Source organism: Eublepharis macularius, chromosome 2 (assembly GCF_028583425.1).
Source record: "Eublepharis macularius isolate TG4126 chromosome 2, MPM_Emac_v1.0, whole genome shotgun sequence".
Lineage (NCBI taxonomy): Eukaryota > Metazoa > Chordata > Lepidosauria > Squamata > Eublepharidae > Eublepharis > Eublepharis macularius.
Window position 1 is genome coordinate 164,111,392 of NC_072791.1, and position 24,162 is coordinate 164,135,553.

Sequence of the window (24,162 nt, forward strand, 5' to 3'; positions counted from 1 at the left end):
GATTTGGACCCTGGGGTCCAATCTTCCCAATTGTTTTATTTTTCCTTCTATTCCAGTCTGTTGCAGAAACTAGAACAAATATGAGACTCCAATCTCACTATGTGGAGAAGATGAGGGAAGGAACATGACTGTGCAGTAAGCATTCTGGGACAAGAGTTACATGCAAGTGACTCTGTTTTCTCTTTCATGTTTCTGTTCAGGCCCACTATTGGATATTCACTAGCTGAGGAGGAGGAGGGGCACAGCATACAGTATTCTCATCATCAAAAAAGACTTTGGAGAACCACTACAGAGTCAGCTGGATCTGCACATCCACAACCACACAGTGAGGACAGAATCAGAAGATGAACGTGCTGCGACTCTGCATAGCTTCAGTATGGAAATGCTCTGACCCACTCTTGCAGCAGGTGTTTAGTATCTTGTTGAACAGGGTTGCATTGTTAACAGGTTGGGAAACATTACTATGTACTACAAGCAAACAGTCTCTATAATATATATGGACAACTGTCTTTGTGATCCACTTGATGCAGTTTAGGGACTGTAGGACCCTTTCCCTGTGATCCTTCAGAATGGACAAAACAATGGGTAAACACATTCTGGCTTACATAGTGTATAGAAACTATATTTGGGCAGTCTTACAGCAAACTTATTCATGAATCTTGAGGCACAGGGGAACATGTGAGGGCATGCTGCCACACAAAACCAGTTCCAAGTGCTGGGGGACTCAGCAAAATGACTTTGGGTTCCCCCTGTGCCCCGAATCTTTTATAACTACACACTACAGTTAAGCATTCATCAACATTCCCTAGCTGTCTTCCTCCCAATTTAGTTATTTACTTCATTTATACCCACCTTTCTCTCCAATGGGGACCAAAGCCAGCTTACACCATTCTCCTGCCCTCTAGTTTGTCCGCCCTGAGCCTGCTTGCGCGGGGAGGGCGGAATAAAAGTCGAAAGAAATAAAATAATAATAAATGAGGTGGGTGTTGGCAGTGCCAGCAGCTCCCATTGCTGGCTTGCTGTTGCTGCTGGCTAGCCATGTGTCAATCCCAACACTCCCAAATGAATACACAAGCAGTTGGAAATTGGGAGCTGCTGCCAAGGTCCCAGAGAGAGAAAAAAGGCAGGGACGTGAGAAGAGGTGGCTAGCACTACTGGTCCCATCCTTCATCCACATACCCAGGTGGATGAACAAGGGAACAGTTGACAGTGGTGGGGTGCAGGCATCACTCACAACCAGCAGCTGGAGAGGAAAAGCTACCGCTGTTTACAGGGGTGAGTGTGTGGGTGGGTGGAAGCAGTGGCTTACACTCTCTCAAGACAGAAGAGAGAGGACAGCTGAGACAGGTGGATGGTGACAGGAAGAAATGCTCCCAATGGAAAGGATGCACAAATGTGGCTCAAGATATTTTGTTGCCTTTGCTCCTTGATCACCAGGGTCTCCTATATGGTTTTTCAAATTGTTAGGTCATAGCGTTTTGGATCTTCAAAGATATTAATGAAAGTGTCATGCACAGAACAGAAAGGCAAAAAGATTTGGATGTTATAAATAACTGATGACAGAAGTTGTACATGGATTGTGTAGCATGTGAAGTTTCAGAAGCATACAGTATTCACATTAGATACAAAGTGCTAGCATAGGAAGCTTGAGCCACCAATACTTTCCCAATCATCACTTGTTTGTAATGCCAAAATTGTTCAAATCCGACATTTTAGATCATGAATAGGAATTTAAACTTTAAAAGCAAGGTGACAAAAATAATCCTCAAGAGTCTTTGATAATGTCATCCTGATTCTCAAAACCACTGCCATCTGGTTTATAGTCACATAATCCCTTGTTGAGCAAATACTAATCCTTTCCTGTTTCCTTTCAGTACAACAATCCATGAGGAATAGGTAGCAAATACATAAACTAACTGCATATTTGTTTGCTTTCTGACCAGACAAAAATTCAGTGCAGCCAGATCCAAGTAAATTTTTCTAATTTTTAGGGGAGCACCTACCACATGTAAATTAAATCAGGAATATCTAGAATAAAAAGCAGGGGTCTCTACATTTCTGAAGCTACAAGTACCTCCTCCCTCATCACTTTTCCTGGGGAAAGAGTAGGGCAATTTCAGCAGGAAAAAGGTACTCTTCAAAAGTGGAAGTATAATGCACAGAACAAATCACATCTGACTTGAGACTCACAAGCAAAGACATTGTCAATGCAATCCCTGACAAAGACACACTTGTCATGAATATACTAGAGTCTCCTGAGGAAAACAGCTACATGGTACCTAGTATTAAACACAACATATAGCTCACAGACTTTGGCTGTACTTTTATCTGGAATTAGTTAAGTCAAAACTGAGGAGGATCATTTCTGCATAAAAGAGGTTAGATTCAAACTGTTCAGTTTTCTAACATCCTACACACATTTCACACTATGTCTTCAACCAATCTTCTCAACACCAGTAACAGTAACCACAGCAACTCGGACTGCTGGGCAGAGCATCTGTGTATTACTCACGCATGCCAAATCTCCAAAGAAGCATTTAGACAGGGTCATATACCAGCACATTAAAAGAAAAGTTATAAATCAAGGAGGAAGACTGTATATACAGGAGGCAATGGTAAGTTACTTTCTGCTGCTGGAAGCATTGTTGTGTCTTTCCTCTTACCAGTGCATCCGCCACAGCAGCCTCCAGATCCGTGCTAGTGCTGAGGACTCGCATTGCATTCACTGAGGCAGGCAACCTGCCTGGCTGTCCAAGCCCAAACCGGTCTGCACAAAAGACAACAATGAAAGGCATTAAGGAGATTCACAGCCCCTTGGAATAGTAATTAACTCACCGAAGGCTGAGAATTGCTTTAGCTACTATTAGGCACTACTTTGCACAGGTCACTTTAAGATACTACCATTACAACATACAGTCATAAACAATATCTTGTTATAGCTTGGATACCAGAAACAGTATGGGACAAGGGTCATATGTATACTTTTCAACCAAAAGGGGGAAGGGAGAAGACTTTTGATCTATTTCAAGGTATCTTTTTATTGAATTGGCTTCAGGGTAGTGCACTGATTCTTCAGGGTAGGAAATACAGGAACAAATACATTAACAAAATTTCCATGAATTTCATTGGAGATCTTTTTCTAACATTTTATTAATTCTGTAGTATTTTTCAGGTCTTAGAATCCAGACTTTAATGAAGAGCCTTTGAATCTAACATATGAGCAGTTCCTCCATTATTCTGACAATTCATAAGTATAGCTTGCCAATTGACTTTTAAAGAATCAAGTCCCAAGTTCCAAAGAGAGTGATCTAATACTTTAGCACGTGTCCATAAATAAAACAAGGCAATAGCAAGAAGGCAATATTCCTAATGCATGAGGGAAAACTCTATAAAGAAACAGGCTTTATCAAATCTGTATATTCTACCAAACTGGATTTTTAAAAAACAAAAATCTCTCCCAAATTAACAATATTTCTCTTTCAATAACAGAGATTTCTTGGATATTAACAATTGCAAATCTGACCTTTGGATTATTTTACAGTGCAAACCCTATGCAAAGTTACTCCAATCTAAGCCCATTGAAATAAACAGTGCAATCTTAAAGAGAGTTACTCCAGTCTAAGCCCAGTGAAATCAATGGGTTTAGACTGAAGTAACTCTCTTTAGGCTTGCACTGTAAGAGATTTAGACTAGAATAATTCTGCAAAGGACTACAATGTCAGTGTCTTATATCTATAGCTTTATAATTATAGTTTTGGGGTAGGCATACAATTTTTGAAACATATTGCTGTTATAGAAGAACTTGGGTTATCTTTTTGATACTGGTTCATTCACTGCAGAATTTTAACCCTTGAAAGAGATCCCCACAGAAAGCACTGGGAGTAAACAGTCTGCAAACTAAACAGTTTTTTTCCTGAATCAGCTCCCAAATTTTAAAATTACATTTAACCCATTTATACCCTAGCAGCAAATAAGATGTAAAAAAAGGTTTGGATTGGCAATGTTTATGAAAATTAGTAATATTTAACTTTTCTAACAGAAATCATGGGTTGGATCCTATGGCATACTTCCCCTTGTGCTTCTCTTTGACTACTGCAGAAGCTTTCCTCCGCTGCGATGCTTACTTCCTCTGCTGCTAGCACTTTCACATGTGCAAGACAAATGTGTTTATTTATTTAATTCAATTTATATTCCGCCCTCCCTGCATCAGCAGGCTCAGGGTGGATTACAATCGGTGTAGTAATTTAAAATACATATAGTATAGTAATTTAAAATACATATGTTTCAAGGAGCCCATATGCATGTAGAAGTGCCAGTGGGAAAGGAAGTGAGCACCACAGCAGAAGAAAGCTTCCACAGTAACCAGACAGAATTGCAAAAGGAACAATGTCATCGGAAATAAGCCATGGATTCTCATTACAATCAACCACATCATAATAACAGGTGACCATAAATGCCAATGTATACTGACATGCATGAAAAAGATTCACCCACCAGTTAAATGGGGTATAGATCAGCATTACAAAATAGGTAGGGATGTATAACCTGACATGCATCTATATCAGCTATGTGCAAGAAAGATTCCTTCTATGCTCAAATTTCCCTTACTGAAATGCAGCAATACTCATTTGCACAAGCTAACTGCATAATGTGATACTGTGCAACAGGGGACTTTTAAAACATTAAAATGGTAATTTGCATACAAATATTTAAGGACAAACTAAGTAAAAACAATATTTAAGCACCTTCATATTTTCAATGCAATGGCACAGGTATTCATTAGAATATAAATTAGGGAAAAACATTTCATTAACAGCTGATACAAGACAGAAATAGAACAAGTTCCCTGGGAAGGATAATTTTTGAGTTACTGTCAAGCTTGTTTTTTACGCAGACAAAAATCATGTATCAGTGTATATGTTCATTCTGCATGAAGATAAATTAGGAGAGAAAGAGGGAGGACTCACTGTTAATACAAGGAAAGCCAAAATAATTTTTAAGCAACATGGTAGTTCTTAGATTTCACTTTTAAAGATGTATTAGCAGATCAGACATTTTAAATTTACAACAAGCACATTTTCTAAAATAAAAATACATTACATGCAAGAAAAACTTGTTAAACAGTTGCTACCAAAATAATTGAATATGATATTTTACAGAGAAATAAAAATTGCACATTATTACTATCCCCTTTTTTAATGCACCTAGTTGCAGAAGCAACTTGTGTCAAAGTTTTGTTTCAGTTTTGGTCCAAGAAGTTAGATGATTCTCTGGAGAGAAGATGACAATGTATAGAATGTGACAAATCAAATGTATTGCTATGCAGATTTCACTGTGTGCAGAATTTGGCTTCTGCATTACATCTTGCAAAATACCACTAAGCAAGTTGTTAAAGTAATCAGGGCCATATACAGCCAAAGCTAAGCATTTTTATGTACTATTGATTTCAATGGGAGAAATGCAACCATGGACAAGAAAGGATTTGAAAAGTGCTGAGCTTCAGCTAAATTATGCCTTGAATATGGAAACATTTATATTACTGATGGTAAATCCACAGCTGAAATTAGTAGATGTTACCACTTCTAGTATTGTTCCACTGAAAGGGACATTGAGACTATAAATTTTGTTCATGTGCATGGCAAAAATCAAGGTGCAAGCCATACTTTCATACTCGAGAGAACTGGACCCAGAATGGCTCACATGAAGCTGGCAGGACCAGTTTATTCCAGAAGACGTATAAATAAATGTCATCACCTTGCTCACAAAGAAATCACCATTGTGATTTTAAATGTCGGAACCTTTTTTTCAGGAGCGCCCATATTGAGTGGGACAAATCTCAATGAATGTGAAATAAACCTTAGTATCCCAGCAGGGTTATGGACACCATCCGGAAAAAAAAGGCACACCACTAGAGAATTAGGTTCAAAGCAAAAAAGGTATAAGCCGGTGAAGTAAGAAGAAAAATTGAACTCCAGACATTTCAGTTGCAAAATTCTCAAGAGTTTTCCAAGGAACCAGAATTGGTAATCTTGGTTACTGTTTTTAAGCAATTTAAGACTGCATTAGAAAAGGGAAGATAGCTTTTTAAAAGATGGGGATAATCAGAATGGCAAAGTAAATCATGTTGCACGTCTCTGAAGCACCCAACAGAAACATTTAAATTAAATCACATTAAGGATAGTCTGGCATGTACATCTCTTACTATCACTGTATGGACAGAACCTATGAGACAATGTGATACAACTGCTACTTTGGATTCTATACTTGTCATTGTCTGCATCTCAAGGAAACTGTACTGTCTGGGGCTAGTTAAAGATGTTGGGAACATGAAGGAAACTCTCTGATGAACCTGAGAACAGCCCCAAGGCTGCTACAATGGCACAGAACAGCAGAAGCAAGCCTATGCCAACCCAGCTGTGCTTTAGCTCCCCCACACAAGATAATAAATACAGATCTATATTAGTAAAACTATTTAAAAACAAAATTAGTACCATTTCAGGCTTCTCACCGTTTATTCTATTACACAGCCTGGAAAAAGTTGGTAATCTGCTTCTCGACTCAGTTATACTCCTCTAAGCCTATGGGCTTCAATTAATCTAGAAGGGCATAACTCTGCTTTGAGATGCACTGCTAAATAAAAGTTATCTATGCCTTTCTTAGAAGACCTGCCTCACACTGTAAGAACCATTTCACTGAAAAATTATGACTGTGCGTTCCACGAAAATATTTTGCAGGGCCAATTCATGTTCTTCTGATAAAAATAAGTGACACAAGAAAGATCTGTATTATAAAACATACCTGGGAAAATGTTTCATGACAGAAATTACTGTACACTGAGGCCTGGTTTAAATGGGATGCTTGTGCATACCCAAGGGGCACGTTCTACACAGATGGCATAAAGTTTGTTAACTATTTTGCTGCAGACTGTGCATAGTGTTTACCAGTAACCTATGCCTCAGGGGTAAGGTTCTGGTATTTTTTTAAAACCTTTTCAGTCAAGGTCATATGCCAACTGGGCCTACAAAGGCATTTCCCACTTTCCTATTGTGCTTGTGAGGATGAAACCTCCTCTTAAGTGCGTGCATCACAGATAAGGTAAAGAGACAGAGATTTTCCCATGATTTGCAATCGGGTAGCTAGGTAGCATGTATAGGGCGTGGTGCTGGAATTTAACACTCAACTTGTTGACCAGCAGGGTTCTAGTGATATACAGACCCACTGTTGCAAACTGATAGAATTTACACACAGGATAGGGCTACTGATTTAGATTTTAAAATCTCACAGGCACTGGGCATCCTGTAATGTGGAGAGGACTTCAGTGAATACACCATTAATTTAATTTTTTAAATATGGTTCTTTTAACAACAACATATATTCCCCTCTCTCACTCACAGAGCTCCTTTCCAGCTAGGGGGAGGGAGAAGCAAAACGTCCTACAGCCTGGGATTCGTTACTCACATAGTAGCAAGCTACCTCCACGTTTGCTCTCTAGAGTTATCAGGAGATAGGGGAATAGTTTGTGAATCTAAATCTTGAACGTGTTTTACGCAACTGGCATGAGTAAATACCCATTTTTGATTTAACATTTACAATGATAAAACAAAGACATTTTTAAAATTTAGCAATGTTGTAACACAAAAAATCCACTCTTCTAGTTAACTACATCAGCTCCATGGCTTCTTTATTTTTTTATTATTTTTTAAAATTAAACAAACCAGCTTGGTTCACTTTTTAGAGCTGTCAGTCAATGTTTATCCATTATCATACTAAGGTAAACTTCCCAATGACTAATATTTTGAGACTAAATCCTACCCAAACTCCCAGCTTTCCAAAGAATAGCACAAGCTCAATCAAATCACGTTTTATAAAGGACACTTATCTTGGTTACAAATTTAGTGCCAATTCTTAAAAAACCTAACCCTTTCTGCTGAAATATGAATAGTTTGCCTCTTCATAAACAAGATGCCTGTAAGGAGATTGGATCTTAAACAAAACTTTTTCCACCTCCTTCCTCTAGCTGCAGCCCACTGTGTGTGTTTGGGTGTTTAACATGCCATCAAGTCACAGCCCATTTATGGCAACCTCTGCTGCGGTTTTCAAGACAACAGACTAGCAGAGGTGGTTTGCCCTTAGCAACCCTAGTCTTCCTTTTGGGGCTGATTGTATGGTCTTTTTGACTGATTGGCCTTTGAGGGTTTTTGTATAGGTTCACTAGATTTTTATGGTTTATATGGTTGCACGGATGTAGTAAACTCTCACCATGCAGTTGTATGAGAAAAGGTAAAACTGGGACTTCGGTGGACCTTTGGTAATATTTTTAACTACTTTGCACACAAATTACAACCCCTAGCCCTATATATTTGCCTTTCATAGAACCACTGATCTATTCCAATTTATAATGTTGCACTTTTAGTTGATATTTATCTTTGGTATATAATTGCATTGGTATATCAAGTTTAATGTTCTGTTAGGAAGACTGGCACTAATGCTCCTCTTTTTTGGAGTGCTATTTGGAATTTAAATTTTTCTTATCAGCTATTTAACAGTTATTAAGTGTTTAGAGGTCTCTAGTGAAACTGTTTTTAAATATATTATTCTTAAATACTATTCCAATTAAAGTTTTCAACTCAAAAATTATGAATTTATCAAAAAGCTGTTATATTGAACATGGCCATTTTTAATCAAAAGATTAAAATGAGAAACCAAACTACAAGATGCCCAGGGGAACTCTAAATTTCATCATTCTTGATTGCCTGCATTATGATAATAAAAATCTGTGCCTTTCTATAGATGCCAGGAGTTCCCCCAAGAAATTACTTATGCAATACACCTAAAAATATGTAGAAAGGGCATCACAAAATCCTGGACTGCCTTTTTTTACATTGTTTCCTCCAATGGAATAATATAAGCAAAAAAAAATGAAATGACAAAAGCATGTTTAACAACAACAAAAATAGAAATCCTATGGTGGCTAAAAAGCACATGCTAAGTGCTAAGCAACATCGGCAATGGTCAGTGTTATAATGACAATAAGAAGCAGATTCATGCAGTTAACACATGTTCACCTGACTGCCCAACAGAATCAGCAGTGGAGAGAGCACTAGTGGACCTGGAATGACGTCGAGAGGCTGCAAGTAGAAGGAATGGCAACACCCACAGAATTAACACACAAATACTCAAGACAAAAAACACCACAGTCCAAAGGGGATGCACATGATTAATACCAACACTGGTGTTACGTAGTGAAAGGAAATGGCATTGCATATGAATGGACATCTAAGCTGAGTACAGTTCCCATGGCAGAACCAACTTCCCTGACCATTCTCTACATTCCCTCCACCCTCAGCCATGGGATATGATGCATGAAAAACAAAAGCAATCACTTTAAAGAGTTCCATGTTATGTGTATTCCAGCAGCAACTGGTAAGCATGAATCACCTGCCAGATCCACAGATCCAGGACAATCATCATGAGAACATGAAACAACCTACTCAGCAGCCATAGGATTTAGATGTGATCCACCCAAATCCCAAAGCAAAGTCGTAATAAATCATTAGAAACTGTGCTTGCAAGCATAAAACCTCAGTTTTCCAATTCATAGATGAGAGCCCATAGCCAATTAAAAAATATAGATGCTTTTGAGGAAAAAACTAACTTAAAATATAAAAGGAGACAAAAGCTGTTTCATTAAACATATGTTCCAAACATTCTAGCCAAAATATCACTCACAAATAATTGTCTCAGGCAGAGAATCTTTTTTAAAGTCCTACCACTTGGGATCCTTTAACTGCAGGTGATGGGAAACTAAATCTAAGACTTACTACATGCATGACATGTGTCCCCCCCGCATCTGAGTACAGTATAATCTCATATATCCATATGTCCTGGCCAACATCCAAACTTAGCTATAATAAGGAACACAACAGCAACAATCACCTTGCTCCCATTGTACCATTGAGTTAAATTTACTTACATTAATATATTTTGAAAGTTTTAATTTCATAAAAGGATAAGACACCTTAATTACATACTCGTACAACTTCAGCTGTTTCAGGAAGTAACACCAAGTCAGCACTATCTGTCCCAAGCATACTTACCTTTAGATCAAGGACACAAAAAGCTCATATAATAATGATGTTTTTTATTAACACCAAAATAATGTCAGACAATGTGCCTCACTGCTAAGGAAAGTAATATGTACATGCAAACCCTACATCATTGAAAGAGGAAGTAGATGTGACCAGACAAGGTGCCATTAATTTTTTTTTAGCTATAGAAGTTCCCAATCTAATAAAAAATCATTTATAAAAATTCTGGTAAGCACATATTTGCTCTTTCAAAGTAACAGTTACATTCACTTTGGGATCTGAAAAAGAGAGTAATAACTGGATGTTACTAACACCAAAGGACAAAGAGGACAGCTGACAATGTGGTAGCTTAAACGAGAAGCATCTGAACTTTTCATATATTCCGCATACTCTCCTGTCCCATAAACAAACTTAAGTCAAACACTGCTCCAGATTTATACATGCAAGTTGGTACAGCAGCAATATTTGTTTAAGTTTCAAAGTTAGGAACTTAAGTTTATAGACATTTTAAAAAAATTTAGATAAATACTGTAAAATTACGATAAGATTTTTATTTTCACTCACACCAATATTTTCCATATCAGAATACATCTAACATAGCTGGCAGAACATATACAAATTATCTAACAAATGTTTATAACAAACAATACTAGATAGTTTTGTAAATTAAATGATAAAATTGCATATTTGACAGATACTTCATAAAATAAGAAAACATACATTAAAATTTGAAGACTCTAAAAGTATCTTTCTTACACTCACAATCTGCAGCAGCTTTCCCAAGTTTTCAAAACATGCACCTTTACTTCATTTATATGATTAGTAAAAAATTGTAAACAGAGCGGTTTACACTTAGAGAACATCCTATTTTCTTTTTAACATTGCATCAATTTTAACATTGCATCCTTTTTAACATGGATGCATCTGACAAAGAGAACTGTGGTTCTCGAAAGCTTATGCGACAGTAAAGTTAGTTAGTCTTAAAGGTGCTACTGGACTCTTCTATTTTGCTACTACAGACTAACACAGCTAAATCCTCTGGATCTTTTTAACGTTGGAAATCCATTATTATATAATTCAAAGTACAACTGTATGAACAGCAAATCGTATGAGATGGGGATTTTGCTGAATGATCACTCGAGCCAGCAGGTGAGAGACTGCATGTTTGAATATTCCCCTAAACACACAGAAAATCTCATTACAGATAGGTAACAAGTATGTTAGGGAGAATGCAAGACTAGAACACTTCTCTCATACATTCTGCTAAATACACTGCATGGCTCCAATATAGTTGCAGATCAGGTTACATGATATCCTTGAGTTACAGCTTGACATGGGAGGCTAACAGCATTCACAAAGACAACACACACTATTCAGATTTTGCACGGCTGCACACCATGTGGAAAAAGCATGCAAATACGAGTGCACTCCCACACACAAATCTAGGAAAAATTAGGCATGTGCAATTATTTGTATGTATACACAAAGAGATAAAAGTTACCTTCATGGCAAGAAAGGCAGGATAAACATGTTTAAACAATTAAATGTCTTGGGAATATCTTAGAATGTAAAAGCCTTGAAGTGAAACCTAGCTACCAAGCCTTTCTCTGCAATTCTTGAACTGACAAAATGTACATTATCAATCTGAGCAGTCAATGAGGAGCAAGACAGAAACAGAGCCTAAAGCAATTGTCCATGACTTCGAGCTGTGCCTGGAGACTTATAGTATTAAACCTCTTCTTTGAGCCTCCAAGAAAACAATTGAAAATTTCAGTTGCAGGCACTTGAGCACTCACAGATAACTTTAAAGCAATAAAGCACATGCGTGCGCGCACACACACACAGAGCAGCCCAGCATTGAGCACAGCTGTTGTATATACACCTGATATGTAATTAGGCCACAGTGATCAACTCTGATCACATCCAGGTAAGATTACTAATGCATTAATCAGACATTGGGCTGTCTTTGAAAATGGTTCGGAAACTTCAACTCATCCCAAGTGCAGCAACCAGGTTATTGTCGGGGGCAGGATACAGGGATTGCATCACCAAGGCTAAAACATTTCAAGGGCTACCCATCTGTTTTTGGACACAATTCAAAGTGCTAATCTTCACCTTTAAAGCCTTACTTGGATGATAAAGGTGACTTGATGGACTACCTCCACCTGTATCGTCCAGCCCACAAGTTAACGTCCTCTTCTTAGAGGCCCTACTCTCTGTGCTCCTGCCTTCAGAAATGAGGCAGGTAGTGACCAGAGACAGGGCTTTTTTGGAGAGAGATTCTTTGCTTTTGGAATGCCCTCCACTGTGAGGCTTGCCCGGTGACTACTAGGGATGTGCACTTTGGGTTCCGGATCCAGGTTTTTAAGCCAGATTGGGCCTGATTCGGGATTTTTGGCATTCCTGAATCAACCTCAGAATTGCTGAAGTGATTTGGGAATGCTGAAGCAAAGCTCACTGAAGTGCTTCTGAATGCTTAGTTAAGCTTCGGGTAGCGTGGAATCAGTCCGTTCCTAAGGAACGCTAAGAGAAAACAATGCTTCTGCTGCTAGTGGGGCTTTCTAGGTGGCTGGGGGTGGCATTTTGCAAGCAAAATGCACTAAATTTGCAGAGGACCCTCTCCTAACCCTCCTCTTACAACCCCCCAAATTTCAGGGAGATTGGACTTTGGGGGGCCATGTTATGGCCCCCCAAAGAAGGTGCCCCTATCTACTGCCGATCTCCATTGTTCCCTATGAGGACCAACCTTCACACCAGAGAATCACACTAAGAAAAAATTAGGTGCACCTTTTTGGCAGTAGATAGGTAGATAAGAGTATGTACTGTGTCCTCTACTGGGGACTGGTTTGGAACAGTATGGTAGACTCATGACTCATTTGATAATGCTTATGCCTGGCTGTTTATGTATCCCATATTATTTGCTATGACAATATAGATCTGTCTCATGGTTTTGTATCCATGCCTTTTCATATGTATTCATGTATTACTGATCTGATTCAGCTTGTAATTTCCTTTTGTAGTGTATTGTGTAATAGCATATTCCAATAAACTGCTTAATTCGTATCAGTAACATATTGGCGTCTATGTCTTCCTACTGACAATCGCATATCCTGCAGAGTGATAAGAACCCACAGGAAAAGAGGCTTCCTCTTTAAGAGGACCAATTAATAAAGCTTACATAGACCAGAATTCTTTGCAAGAATTTCCACAGCCATTAGATGAGCTACCAGAAACTGACCACTGGCATGCCAAGGTCTACTTTATGTCGTTATCTTGCAAAAACTAGGAAGATCTTGATCTGATTTAGAAGATGCTTATATTCTTAAGCAAGAGAGCATATCAAGAATCAGTTAATATAGATGTATTATAACTTAACTGTTCAGAAAACCTTCATAGGTATTTTTTTATTTATAACTTTAAAATACTTGGTGGACTTCAGGGATTCCAGTAAAACAAAGAAGTAGAAATATAGGACAAAGTTAGAACCCCCGACTTATGCCACACAGACACCATTCATTGTTTGTTATTAAGCATCTTTAATCATCATCATGAGCATGTAAAGCATAACTACAGTACTTTATATTGTGCCCATTTTGTTTCCCCTCCACAGCTATCCTATCAGTGCCTGGATGAAGGACCAATTGAAATTGCCATTTAAGCTTTCTAACAAGGCTTCTTTGCACCTTTGACCTAATCACTTCTTGCAAAACTAATGCTCAACAATCTCAAGGATGTACTATATTTTTCACAAAGCATTATTTTATCAAATATGAAGAGTCAGTCCCTGCAGACTTCATGCTCAACAACATACATTATGTTTGTAACAAGTCACTTCTTCCACTTTGAAATCCCAGAGTATTGGGAATAGAGACGGCCACAAAACGGATTACGAACTTCAAAAACCCACGAAAATGGCGATCGCGATCCGGCGGTTCGTTATCGGCCACGGCCAACAATCCAGCGGTCGGTAAAAGTCTGGTTCAGTGTGTTCGGCCGCAGTTCGGGAAGCCAGACACTAAGGCGCCAGCAATCAATTCCCCTGACAATGGAGCCGGGAGAATGCCTGAACTCTGTCTGCGCTCCTTCTGTCACCCTGGAAACCCAAATGGAAGCCCAGCTTACCTTGATCGGCAGGTCTTCCTTCCAACCACGGAGCTGCAAAGTGGTTACAAGTTGGGAGAAGACACCCAGGGGAGGGAGGGGGAAGGGGGTGCCCTGTAGCCACGGGCACTCCAATCTCATCCCTGCAAACCCTGATAGGCAGCTCTGACGGCCAAACACAGACCTCCTGCGTTGCTCAATGGGACCTGTGCTTATAAATAGCCGTAGGCTCCCAGGCTGGGTTTCGCTTTCAGTGAGCAGTGGAGTGGGACAGAGCTCTTGCTTGCCACTTGCTAGCCTTCGGGGAGAGAGACTAATTCAGCTTGGATTTGGGGGATAGGGATCTATCTCCTCTGGTTCCAGGGCTGCTGCCTGGCTCTGGGGCCAAGCTCAGTGGGCACCTCAGCAGGAAGGTGGGTACTGTCGGCTGCTGTCAAAATTTTCCTTAGTAGGACCCCAAGGTGAGGACCCACAGTTGCTGGGGGATCAGGCCCCCGTCCGAATGTCATGTCCATTCCCACCCACACCAGGAATACCAGCGTGCTCCTCCTTGGCCTGGCGGGCGGGCACATGGGGGGCGCTGCCGGCGAGCAGCCAGACCCCCCGCCCCGAGGGGAGGCAGCTCATCGCCACCTCCCCGTGCCCGCCAGCCGCCCCCAGTACACACCTTCCGGCCTGCGCCGGGAATACCAGCGCACTCCTTTTTGACCTGGCGGGCAGGCACATGGGGGTGCCACCGCCAAGCGGCCAGATCCCCTGCCCCCCGAAGGGAGGCAGTTCGACGCCACCTCCCCGTGCCCGCCAGGCCCAGCGGCCGGCGTCATAACCCACATTCCTGCTGTCATAGGGAATACCAGCGCGCTCCTTTTTGGCCTGGTGGGTGGGCACATGGGGGGTGCCACCGGCAAGCTGTCGGACCCCCCGCCCCCTGTGGGGAGGCGGCTTGTTGCTGCTTCCCTGTGGCCGCCAGGTCCAGCAGCCGCCATCAACAGCCATCTCTGGACACTGGGCCAATGTCAACCGGTGGCTCTAATTGTGTCAAGTGGGAGTTTCCTGGGGCCTTGGATTGGAGAGTGTATAACTCCAAGATCCCTTTTGCAATCTTGTCCAAACTTGGATGATGGCTGTAGGAGAGCCTGCAAAAGACTCCCCGGGAATATGGGCTATGTAAGTGCCATGGGGGCCGTTCCGTGCCCAACAAACCACGAACCAGTTCAGCAACGGAAAATGTTCATTGCAGTTTGCGATCTCAGGATTGTCGTCGGCACCAAACCGTGAACCGCTGGTTCGTTAAATTTTTTTGGTTTGCGCCCATGTCTAATTGAGAACATACTGATTCTAAATGAAGAGTTTAAAAAAAGCTTTTGAGATGTGTTTTAAATGAAGCATCTACTACAAATTATAACTGATATTTCTGTAAGATCCTGCTGTATCAATTCAAAAATGAATGCCATTCATCAGACAATAAACTGGCATAATATTTTATATCCAGACTGGATGTTTCTGTTAAACCAATCCATGCCTTTGAAGACTACAGGATGCTCAGACTGGAGGAAAATTTCCTTTAGAATCTCTCATGCAGTTAGCTAACCAATAGCACATAAAAAGATTAATATGCAGAGCCATTACTCTGCATTACTAATTTAAAATCTTGGCCCTCTGGACTACAGTTGCCAAATTAAAACTAGCTAACAGCATGATTCTGCTCCATTGTGGAATTAAAGCAAAGCCAGAGTGCGCTACAAATTAAATAACTATCCTTTAAAATAAAAGCTGCGGCAATCAATATAAAACCCTGAAAGGAGTTACGCTGGAATAACTACAATTATGATTGTGCACCCAGACACGAGGATACAATGTAGATTATGCAAGAACTTATGAGTACACTTCCTAAATTCCTCTCCAGGGTAAACCCTTACTGCATTGGATCCAAGGAGACCAGAGCATGCTTTCTCACCCTTTGTTGAAATGATACAGGCTAGTTGCTTTCAGAGTTTCTATATTTGTCAAAGCCAATGCTGCTTAAATGCGCTTATAGAATATTTTAGATGAAAGGAGATTCCTACTAAAGGAAAGCAGGATTTAAGCATGCAGAAGGAAACAGAAGAGACATGAGGGTCATAAAGGAGGAGGTGGAGGAAAGTAAAAAGAGGAAAACAAGCTCATTCCACCTAGCGATGTCTCAAGTGGGTAATAAGAAAAGGGGAAAGGGAAGGGCCCTTAGAAGCTCCAGCGCCTGCAGGTACTCACCAAGTGGAGGGAAGCCCCGAGCAGGGCTTGTATCTCGGCTGCTCTCACGGCTGGTATCGCGGCTGCACCCCTGACTCACGCTGGGTCGGGGGATACGGCTGCTCCGTGCTAGCATGCAGCATGGAGAGTTTCAGAGAAGGTGAACACAAGTTTAATGAGGACACACAGCTTAGACAGGAAAGTCACATTCATGGTCATAATTGACATTAGAAAATTTCATTGGCAGCAGCCAGGTCTGGCTTCTCACAAACCAATTGTACGGCATGCCAAGTTGCACTTTTTGTGTAACAGATCAGCACACCTGAGAGGCCTGCCTGGCAGGCAATCCCAGCTGGCCTACTGGTAAAGGTGACTGAAGGTCTTCGTTGGAAAGAGAGAATTAGAGTTATACATACAAAAAACATGTTAAATGGCTGTAGCTGAAAGTACCATTTTGGAAAAGACTGTTCTTTAGAGGAACAAATAAAATATACGTGACAAGGGTTTAGAAAAAGACCTCACTTTTTGTGAAAGCCTTCAATTTTTTATGGACATAGAGTTATCACAATTAATAAAAAGTAAAATAGGAGAAATTTGATGTCTGACAATTCATAATCCATCATACAATTAATATTAGCTTATGTGCCCGATTGGTCAGTATGATTATAGGTGCCACCTGAAATTCTCCCTCCTCTCTCTCATGTCTTTCTTCAACAGCATTATATTGGTCTGCTTGAGCTGCAACTGTAATATCTAACTACAGCCACAACTGGTCACTCTCAGAAGTATTTCTGATGATAAGTGAATATAAAAGTTGAAGAGAAATGGTACCTTGGGATCATTTAAGTTCACTTCTTTCAAATCTTAACCAACCTCTTGTTTAACCTCTCAATCTCTGTTTAACCAACATTTTCCTGTCTAATTAATACAAACTCTGCTTATGTTTGTATTTGCTTTCATGTGCCCTCCTCTCTCTATTTCCATTAAGTGATATTTTTTGGATTTGGTTACCAGGTATCCAATAAATATTGGCATTCCCAATGTTTTAGTCCAAAAATACCGGTTTTAAATGTGGATCTGCCCCGCCCCCACCCCAGGATTCTGAACATAATCAGGGCCATAATTCCCTAACGGAGAAACTTGCTAGGGGCTGGAGGGGCTGTTTTTCCAGTAAATGGCACCAAAATTGCAGCGGAGTGAGGGTTGCTTGTTCTGTCAAGAACCCCCAAGTTTCAACTGAATCAGACAAAGCAGTCTAGTTCTACAGGCACCTGAAGAAGGTTCCCCTGCTACTCTCAACTGTATCCTGTTTGTGGGTGGGGGAGTATGCCATGATTTCTCCAAGCCAAAGGCAACACAAAAGAGCAACCACTACTTACTTAAAGCCTCCCAGAAAGAACTAAGAAAGCCCAACAGGACCAGAGAATCCAAGCAAAACCAACCTGGAAGAAGGCTGCAGCTTGGGGTCTTCCCTCGCCCTTTTTCACAGGATCCCCAGGCTGAGCAGGGAGGTGACTCTCACAGGAATGCAACTGCATGTTAGGGAGAGCTGAACTGTCTTTTCAACTGCAACAATTCTCTCATAGAACACATGGAAAGTAGCTGGGGGACCTTGTTCATGGGCTCCTAGGATTGGACCTGTTGGTCCAATTCACTTGAAACTTAAGAGGTCTGGAAGGGACAGGCAGCCCCCACTATGCACCATTTTTGACACCATTTGCTCAAAAAAAATCCCTGGAAAGATTCCTCCATATGGAATAATGGACCCAGTAAATTCCAAATATTTTCAGAATCAAATGGGAACTCCAATATTGGTATATCTGAGAATCCTGGATTAGACTGAGATTCCCAGATATACCTGAAAAATATCATGAAGGCATTTGGTGGTATATTTTTGGACTGGATTAACCGAATCACACACCTCTAATCCCCATCTCCAGTTCTCTTTCCACTGTCAAATTTCAGTTTATAAATGCCTTGGGGAAGAATGGGGGGGGTTATGGTGTAAAGATGCTGTATATACAAGTAGTAGAAATAAAATAAACAACAAATTAAACACATCTACAGTTTTAATTGTTGAAGAACTTGTCTCTGAGTAACAGGAACAATGGCTTGAATCCCATAACATTGTTCCCTTCATGCTTCTTTCTCAGTCCTGCAGAGGCTGTCCACTGCTATGGGGCTCATTTCCTCTGCCGCTAGCACTTCCACTTGTGCAAGCTCAGTGTTCTTCAAGGACCCCTTGTGCAAGCAGAAGTGTTAGTGGTTGCAGAAGTGACTGCCACAGTAGAAGACAGACTCCACAGCAACTGGAAAGAAGCACAAAGGGAGCAGTGACATAAGATCCATGACAGCCATTCATTTTATATGATTAGCTAAAAAGTCCAAGTGTCTATTAATATAGCCACTTGACAGCTAGGGGACAGTTCTTTAACATATTTATTTAGTCTAAAGAGTGGACTAACGAAGAAGCTGCCGCTGAATCATTTGCTTGCAAGCCCCTTCACATTCTTTGAAAGTCTGCATTAAACCAACCATTAGATAATCAGAATACTGAGGCTGAATGATAAACAATAAATTAAAGCCCAGCTTGAATGAGCATTGAGGTACTTGAAAAGTAATCAGGTTTTATTTGTCATATGCAGTTGTTCTAATGTGGGATAGAGGACAAATGAAAGTTGCAAACAAAGGGAACTTGTTATACATTCCAAAATGTGTATGTGGTGTGTGTGGGGGGGATGTATACATCTGAAAGAGTCTACATTCTGGAATCTGGATTCTTCACAAGAGACATCTGAGTAAGATCACTATCTGGTCGCTTTTAAACTGGAATGATATTGATGATATCATGATATGTTAGGAATCTTTTCAATATTAAAGTTTCAGTGCTTATGAAATGAGCAAACATTTTACATATATTGAAATGAGAACTTCACATATGGAACACAGTATTTTTTCCTGTTGTGTCAAAAGCCCTTGGACATCGGTGGCAAACAGTGGCAGAGAAAGCTGATATTATACACAAAGAAGATCCAGGCCTTGGTCTAGGCCCACTATGCTCTGGAAAAATGTCTTAATTTTGATTTTTTTTAAAATCATAATTCATTGAGCTTGGGAAAGATGTCTTAATTTTTCCAGACCTAGCTTGACTACGTAAGTGTGTTCTGAGTTGGCTAGCTAAGAAAGATTTTTTTTCCACTTTGATTACTGGATGTGGTTTGCTGGTCCTTTGGTTTTTTTCTTAAGCCTACCCATCTATGTCTCTTCTGTCTCGATTGTATTCTGCCACCCTGTGAGTATAAACCTCAGAGCTCTCAGTAAACCTCCCTCAATAGTGCTATGCTTTGGTTTCCATCCCTCCTTCTTTCCATTCCACACAAGCTTTCCATTAGTTTTTTGCCTGAATTCTCTGCTCACACCCTACCCTGCAACTAAAATTCTGGTTGTTTTCCCCCTCCAATTCTGCATGCTTGCTTTTCTGTTCCCACTGTTGTCTAACGGCTTCTAAAACCCTGGCAACCTTAGAATTATCTGTTCCCAGTCCCAATTTTCCCCCTAATCCTGCCTAGCATACCCCAGTTCTACTCTGATGACTTTAAAATTAAAATTTCTATCTTAAATCAAAATGGCAACATGTGTTTTATAAAGAAGTAGGCAACCCAGGAATGGACATCCACACACAATTACATTTATTTATTTAAAATCTTTATATCCAGTCTTATCTACTTAAATTTGTCTGTAATGACAGGACAGCTATCCAAGACATTCCCTGGGACATGCCTCAAACACAACGGCACTTCATTAGGAACAAAAAACTATTAAATAGGTTGAATAATTAACTTTACAATAGTAGGTGCAATTTATGATCAGAGGCAACTACAGAGTCCTATATACCATTACAAAGTTGTTAAGGGTCAGGGAGAAGAAAAAAAAATGTTTTTGGACAACAGTCACCAAAAACATCTTGTAGTACTTAATAGCTAGCAATTCCATCTTATATTCATGTCAACACTTCCAAACCTAAGCCATAGGACAGTGTTGAATAATGCAAGAGGAAACAGAATTTAAACCACTCTTAAAACAAATATTTTTTAAACCCCTGATTCAAATCATGATTTTTAAAAACAGGCAATTTAACTTAATCCACCTGATAGTTCCATCTAAACCCTCGAGTTTGTTTAGTGTGGAACAGCATGTAAATTTGTGAAAAGACTCAGCACAAGAGATTTTCAAATACATTGCAACAAATAATCCTCTTTTCAAATACTGGAATCATAGACCTTCAAGAGGGGTTAAATGTGACTTTATAAGAAGAGACATCACTAAGCATATTGGAGCACATCCTAGCAAACCACATATGATAAGTTTTTGCGCCTCACCGAAGTGTCATGTTATGTTCCTTCTTTGCCAATAAGCATCATAAACAAATATAATATCTGGATGCTGAAGTCAAGGACCTACCTAGACCCATCCTGTTTGGACTTGTCTCTCGACTACAGCCCTGACTTCGTGGGACCTTGCTGCGTTTGTCAGAAGGTGATGGCACTGGGGGTCCCCTGGCTGTTCCACTGTTCAGTCCACCATATGCACTTCCCAAGAGTTTGCCGGGGGAACTGGATCTACTGCCAGCTACAAAAGAAAACACAGAAAAACACATTCTAACTCATAGCCATGCTGAACGCAATATACTGCAGATCAAAAATCTTTACAGAAGTGAATTAAACTAAGGCCTGGAGGTTTCATATGATAACCTTACAATAATGAGGTTTGGTCATTCTAGATTAAGAAGCAGCATTTTAAAGATAATAATACAGTAAGGAATGCCCTTCCATAGGCAACTGAGATGTTACTGTTAATGAAACAACACACATCTTGCCCTACAAAATCATAAGCAGAAGGGACAATTAGGGGCTTCCACTGCAACCTTATATATTGAACAGAGGGTGGATTACCTTGTTTTCAGTGCAGTCCTCTGCACTGAAGAGTCACTATTCTAATACTATGCAGAGGCTTCTGCACTTTTTGCTTATAAAAGTAGCTTGTACTAGCCCAGGGCAATTCTTGACTTTCCCACCTTTTAATAGACGACTTAGATGCCTTATCATAATGTCATATAACACTGAGTTGGGGGTGCGATTTACTGTTTAATAAAAAGACTGTTTTTAGTCTAAGAACTTCCTTGAACTACTTATGCGATCATTTTGATCTTATTCTTTAATTTTAAAAGACCAGCAAGAAAATTAATTCCACTATTTCTTTAAGTGGTTTGTGTAATTGTTTCACTGAACTTATAATTTATAAGACTTTCCCAAACATCAAAATGTATTTATTTACTTTCTTCCAACTGGGGACCAGGTGTGGCTTACATCATTCTCTCCTCCATTTTATTCTCACAACAACCCTATGCAGTAGGAGAGTGTGGCTAGCCCAAGGTCATCCAGTGAGTTTCCCTGGGAGAGCAGGGATTTGAACTTGGGTCTCCCAGATCCCACTCTAACTCTTTAACCACTACACCACATTGGTGACATCAAAAGGGGAACCGTAATTAAAAACAATGCCTCTTGGACTGTTGTTTGGTGTAGGGGTTAAGAGCACAGGACTCTAATCCGGAGGATCGGGTTTGATTCCCTACTCCTCCATTTGAAGCCAGCTGGGTGACCTTGGGTCCGTCACAGCTTCTAGGAGCTCTCTCAGCCCCACCCACCTCACAGGATGATTATTGTTGTGCGGATAATAATGACAGACTTTATAAACACTGCGTGGGCATTAAATTGTCCTGAAGGGCGGTATATAAATTAAATGTTGTTATTGTCCAAGCATGGATAACACGTTTTTATTTTATTTTAATTTCTGAATCTGTGTCCAAGGGGGTGAAAAGGACTCTCAGAGCAGTTTACAAAACAATGAGTTAGATTCAATGTACTGGGAAAAGAGAGTTCACTGAATAGATCTATTCATCTTTTCTGCAGCAGCCCTCCTAATCTACCCCTCCCTCAGTTGCTCCTGAGGGTTGGAAGACAGACAGGAACAGCATGGGAGGGGGGCTGCAACAAGACAGAGAATCAACAAAAATCCACTTAGGTATGCACCCTTGGGCAAGCTCTGTTCTTTTGCAGATGAGCTGAAACAAGTGAGGAATGGGGAGGTGAGTGATACCTGTCCATTTTCCTTCAAGCTGTAGCTTCCTGCACTGCATCTCACTCTATTTCTAAGTAGTCCCTCAGCCTTCAAAAGCAACTTTGGGAAGCCACATTCTTCTTTGTTTTTCTAAATCATGCCTCAACATTCTTGATGACCAAAAGAACCACCTTCCTGTTATATACACAACATACACCGTTCTCTGTACCACATTATCAACCCTATGCTCTAGCTTCTGAGAATAAACAAAACTTTTCATAGCTTGTATTCCATAAAGTCCAACTTTCCTTTGAAGCTATTTTGGCCAGATCTCACACAAATCAATAGAATTATACAATGGTATAATTGGTACTGGGCAAAAAAAAAATCCCAGCAATAAATAAATAGAAATAAAAAGGACAAAGTTTCTGAAAACAAATAGATAAAAACAGTATGACAGACAGCTCAGACATGAAAACAGAGTGAAAAACAAGGTGTTTCTTACCACCAGCAGGGTTAGCTGATCTGGATCCTGGATTATGAGAGCAGACCAAAGGACAGGCAGAAAGTGAATTAAGGACAGTGAGACAGTACACAGTTCAATAAGTATTGCTAGTTGAACACACTGTGATTTGCTTTTTGACAAAACACATCACGGCTGACATTATGCAGCATGTTATGGATTAAACCTACACATCAAGGCCTTTCTTATATGCGTTTAGACACACACAGCAGATAAACAACTGCTTGAAAACAACTGCAGTGCAAGCATAATGCCGTGATCTGTGATATCATGCGCTCGCCCAGAACACTATGCTTACACAGCAGGGTAGGTTGGCACTACTATCATGAGAACAGCAAGTACCACAAGATACAACATAACAGGATCATGCACAATTATTATCAATCACCAAAAAGTGACAGAGATTAGTGTGGTGGTGCTGCGCTCATAAATCAACACAAAAACAGAAATGTCAGCCATCTTAGAGTCAGTTTCTTCACAACAACTTCACATGTCAAATAACTACTAGGATACTCATTTTTTAGAACATGAACAAAAATGAGTGTAAGATCCATTACAAGCCACAAAGGACAATTTTTGTTTTACAGGAATACTGCTCTCCAACAGTCTTTTTGAAAGGGATTGCAACTATAATATTCAGTGAAGGTGAACACATCTATCAAGCAACAGATATGACTACTCATGAGAGCTTATTATTTTGTGATGTGCTACATGTACAATCAAGACGCTGGATTTTCTATAACTTTTGCTGATTGGTATCATTTCCAACTTGGAGGCCAGCCCTACTTGTATTTAAATCTTCTGCTGTACTGCCAAAGTAACCAGAACTACAGTACTGGCAAGAAGGGGGAACTGGGTGCTGTGACTGGATTTAATGGCTGTTATAATAATGGAGAATGGATTGGCTGGGACTATTATTGTTAGGATGTGTCTGAATATTTAAGCCTGAATTTAAACCACAAGTTGCAGACCAAATCAAAGGGCCACTGAAGCGAAATGGTCTTTACAGCCGAGAAAAATGAGAAGGATTAATATTATACAGCTATTCAAGACCATCCTTCTCTTCCAGTCCAAATTCATAATCTGGATATTTCTCTTACGTCT

At 40.1% G+C, this 24,162-nt stretch overlaps 1 protein-coding gene across 1 annotated transcript in view; it reads right to left on the reverse strand.

Annotated features, from left to right (window-relative positions):
- The window catches only part of CLASP1 (cytoplasmic linker associated protein 1), a 252,409-nt gene that overhangs the window by 81,301 nt on the left and 146,946 nt on the right, over nucleotides 1–24,162 (reverse strand). The window contains exons 21-24 of the mRNA XM_054969847.1: nucleotides 20,880–21,047; nucleotides 16,440–16,547; nucleotides 9,066–9,128; nucleotides 2,664–2,767 (exon numbers count right to left, since the gene is read on the reverse strand). Coding sequence (XP_054825822.1) covers nucleotides 2,664–2,767; nucleotides 9,066–9,128; nucleotides 16,440–16,547; nucleotides 20,880–21,047 — 443 coding nt within the window. The remainder of the gene's footprint in view (nucleotides 1–2,663; nucleotides 2,768–9,065; nucleotides 9,129–16,439; nucleotides 16,548–20,879; nucleotides 21,048–24,162) is intronic.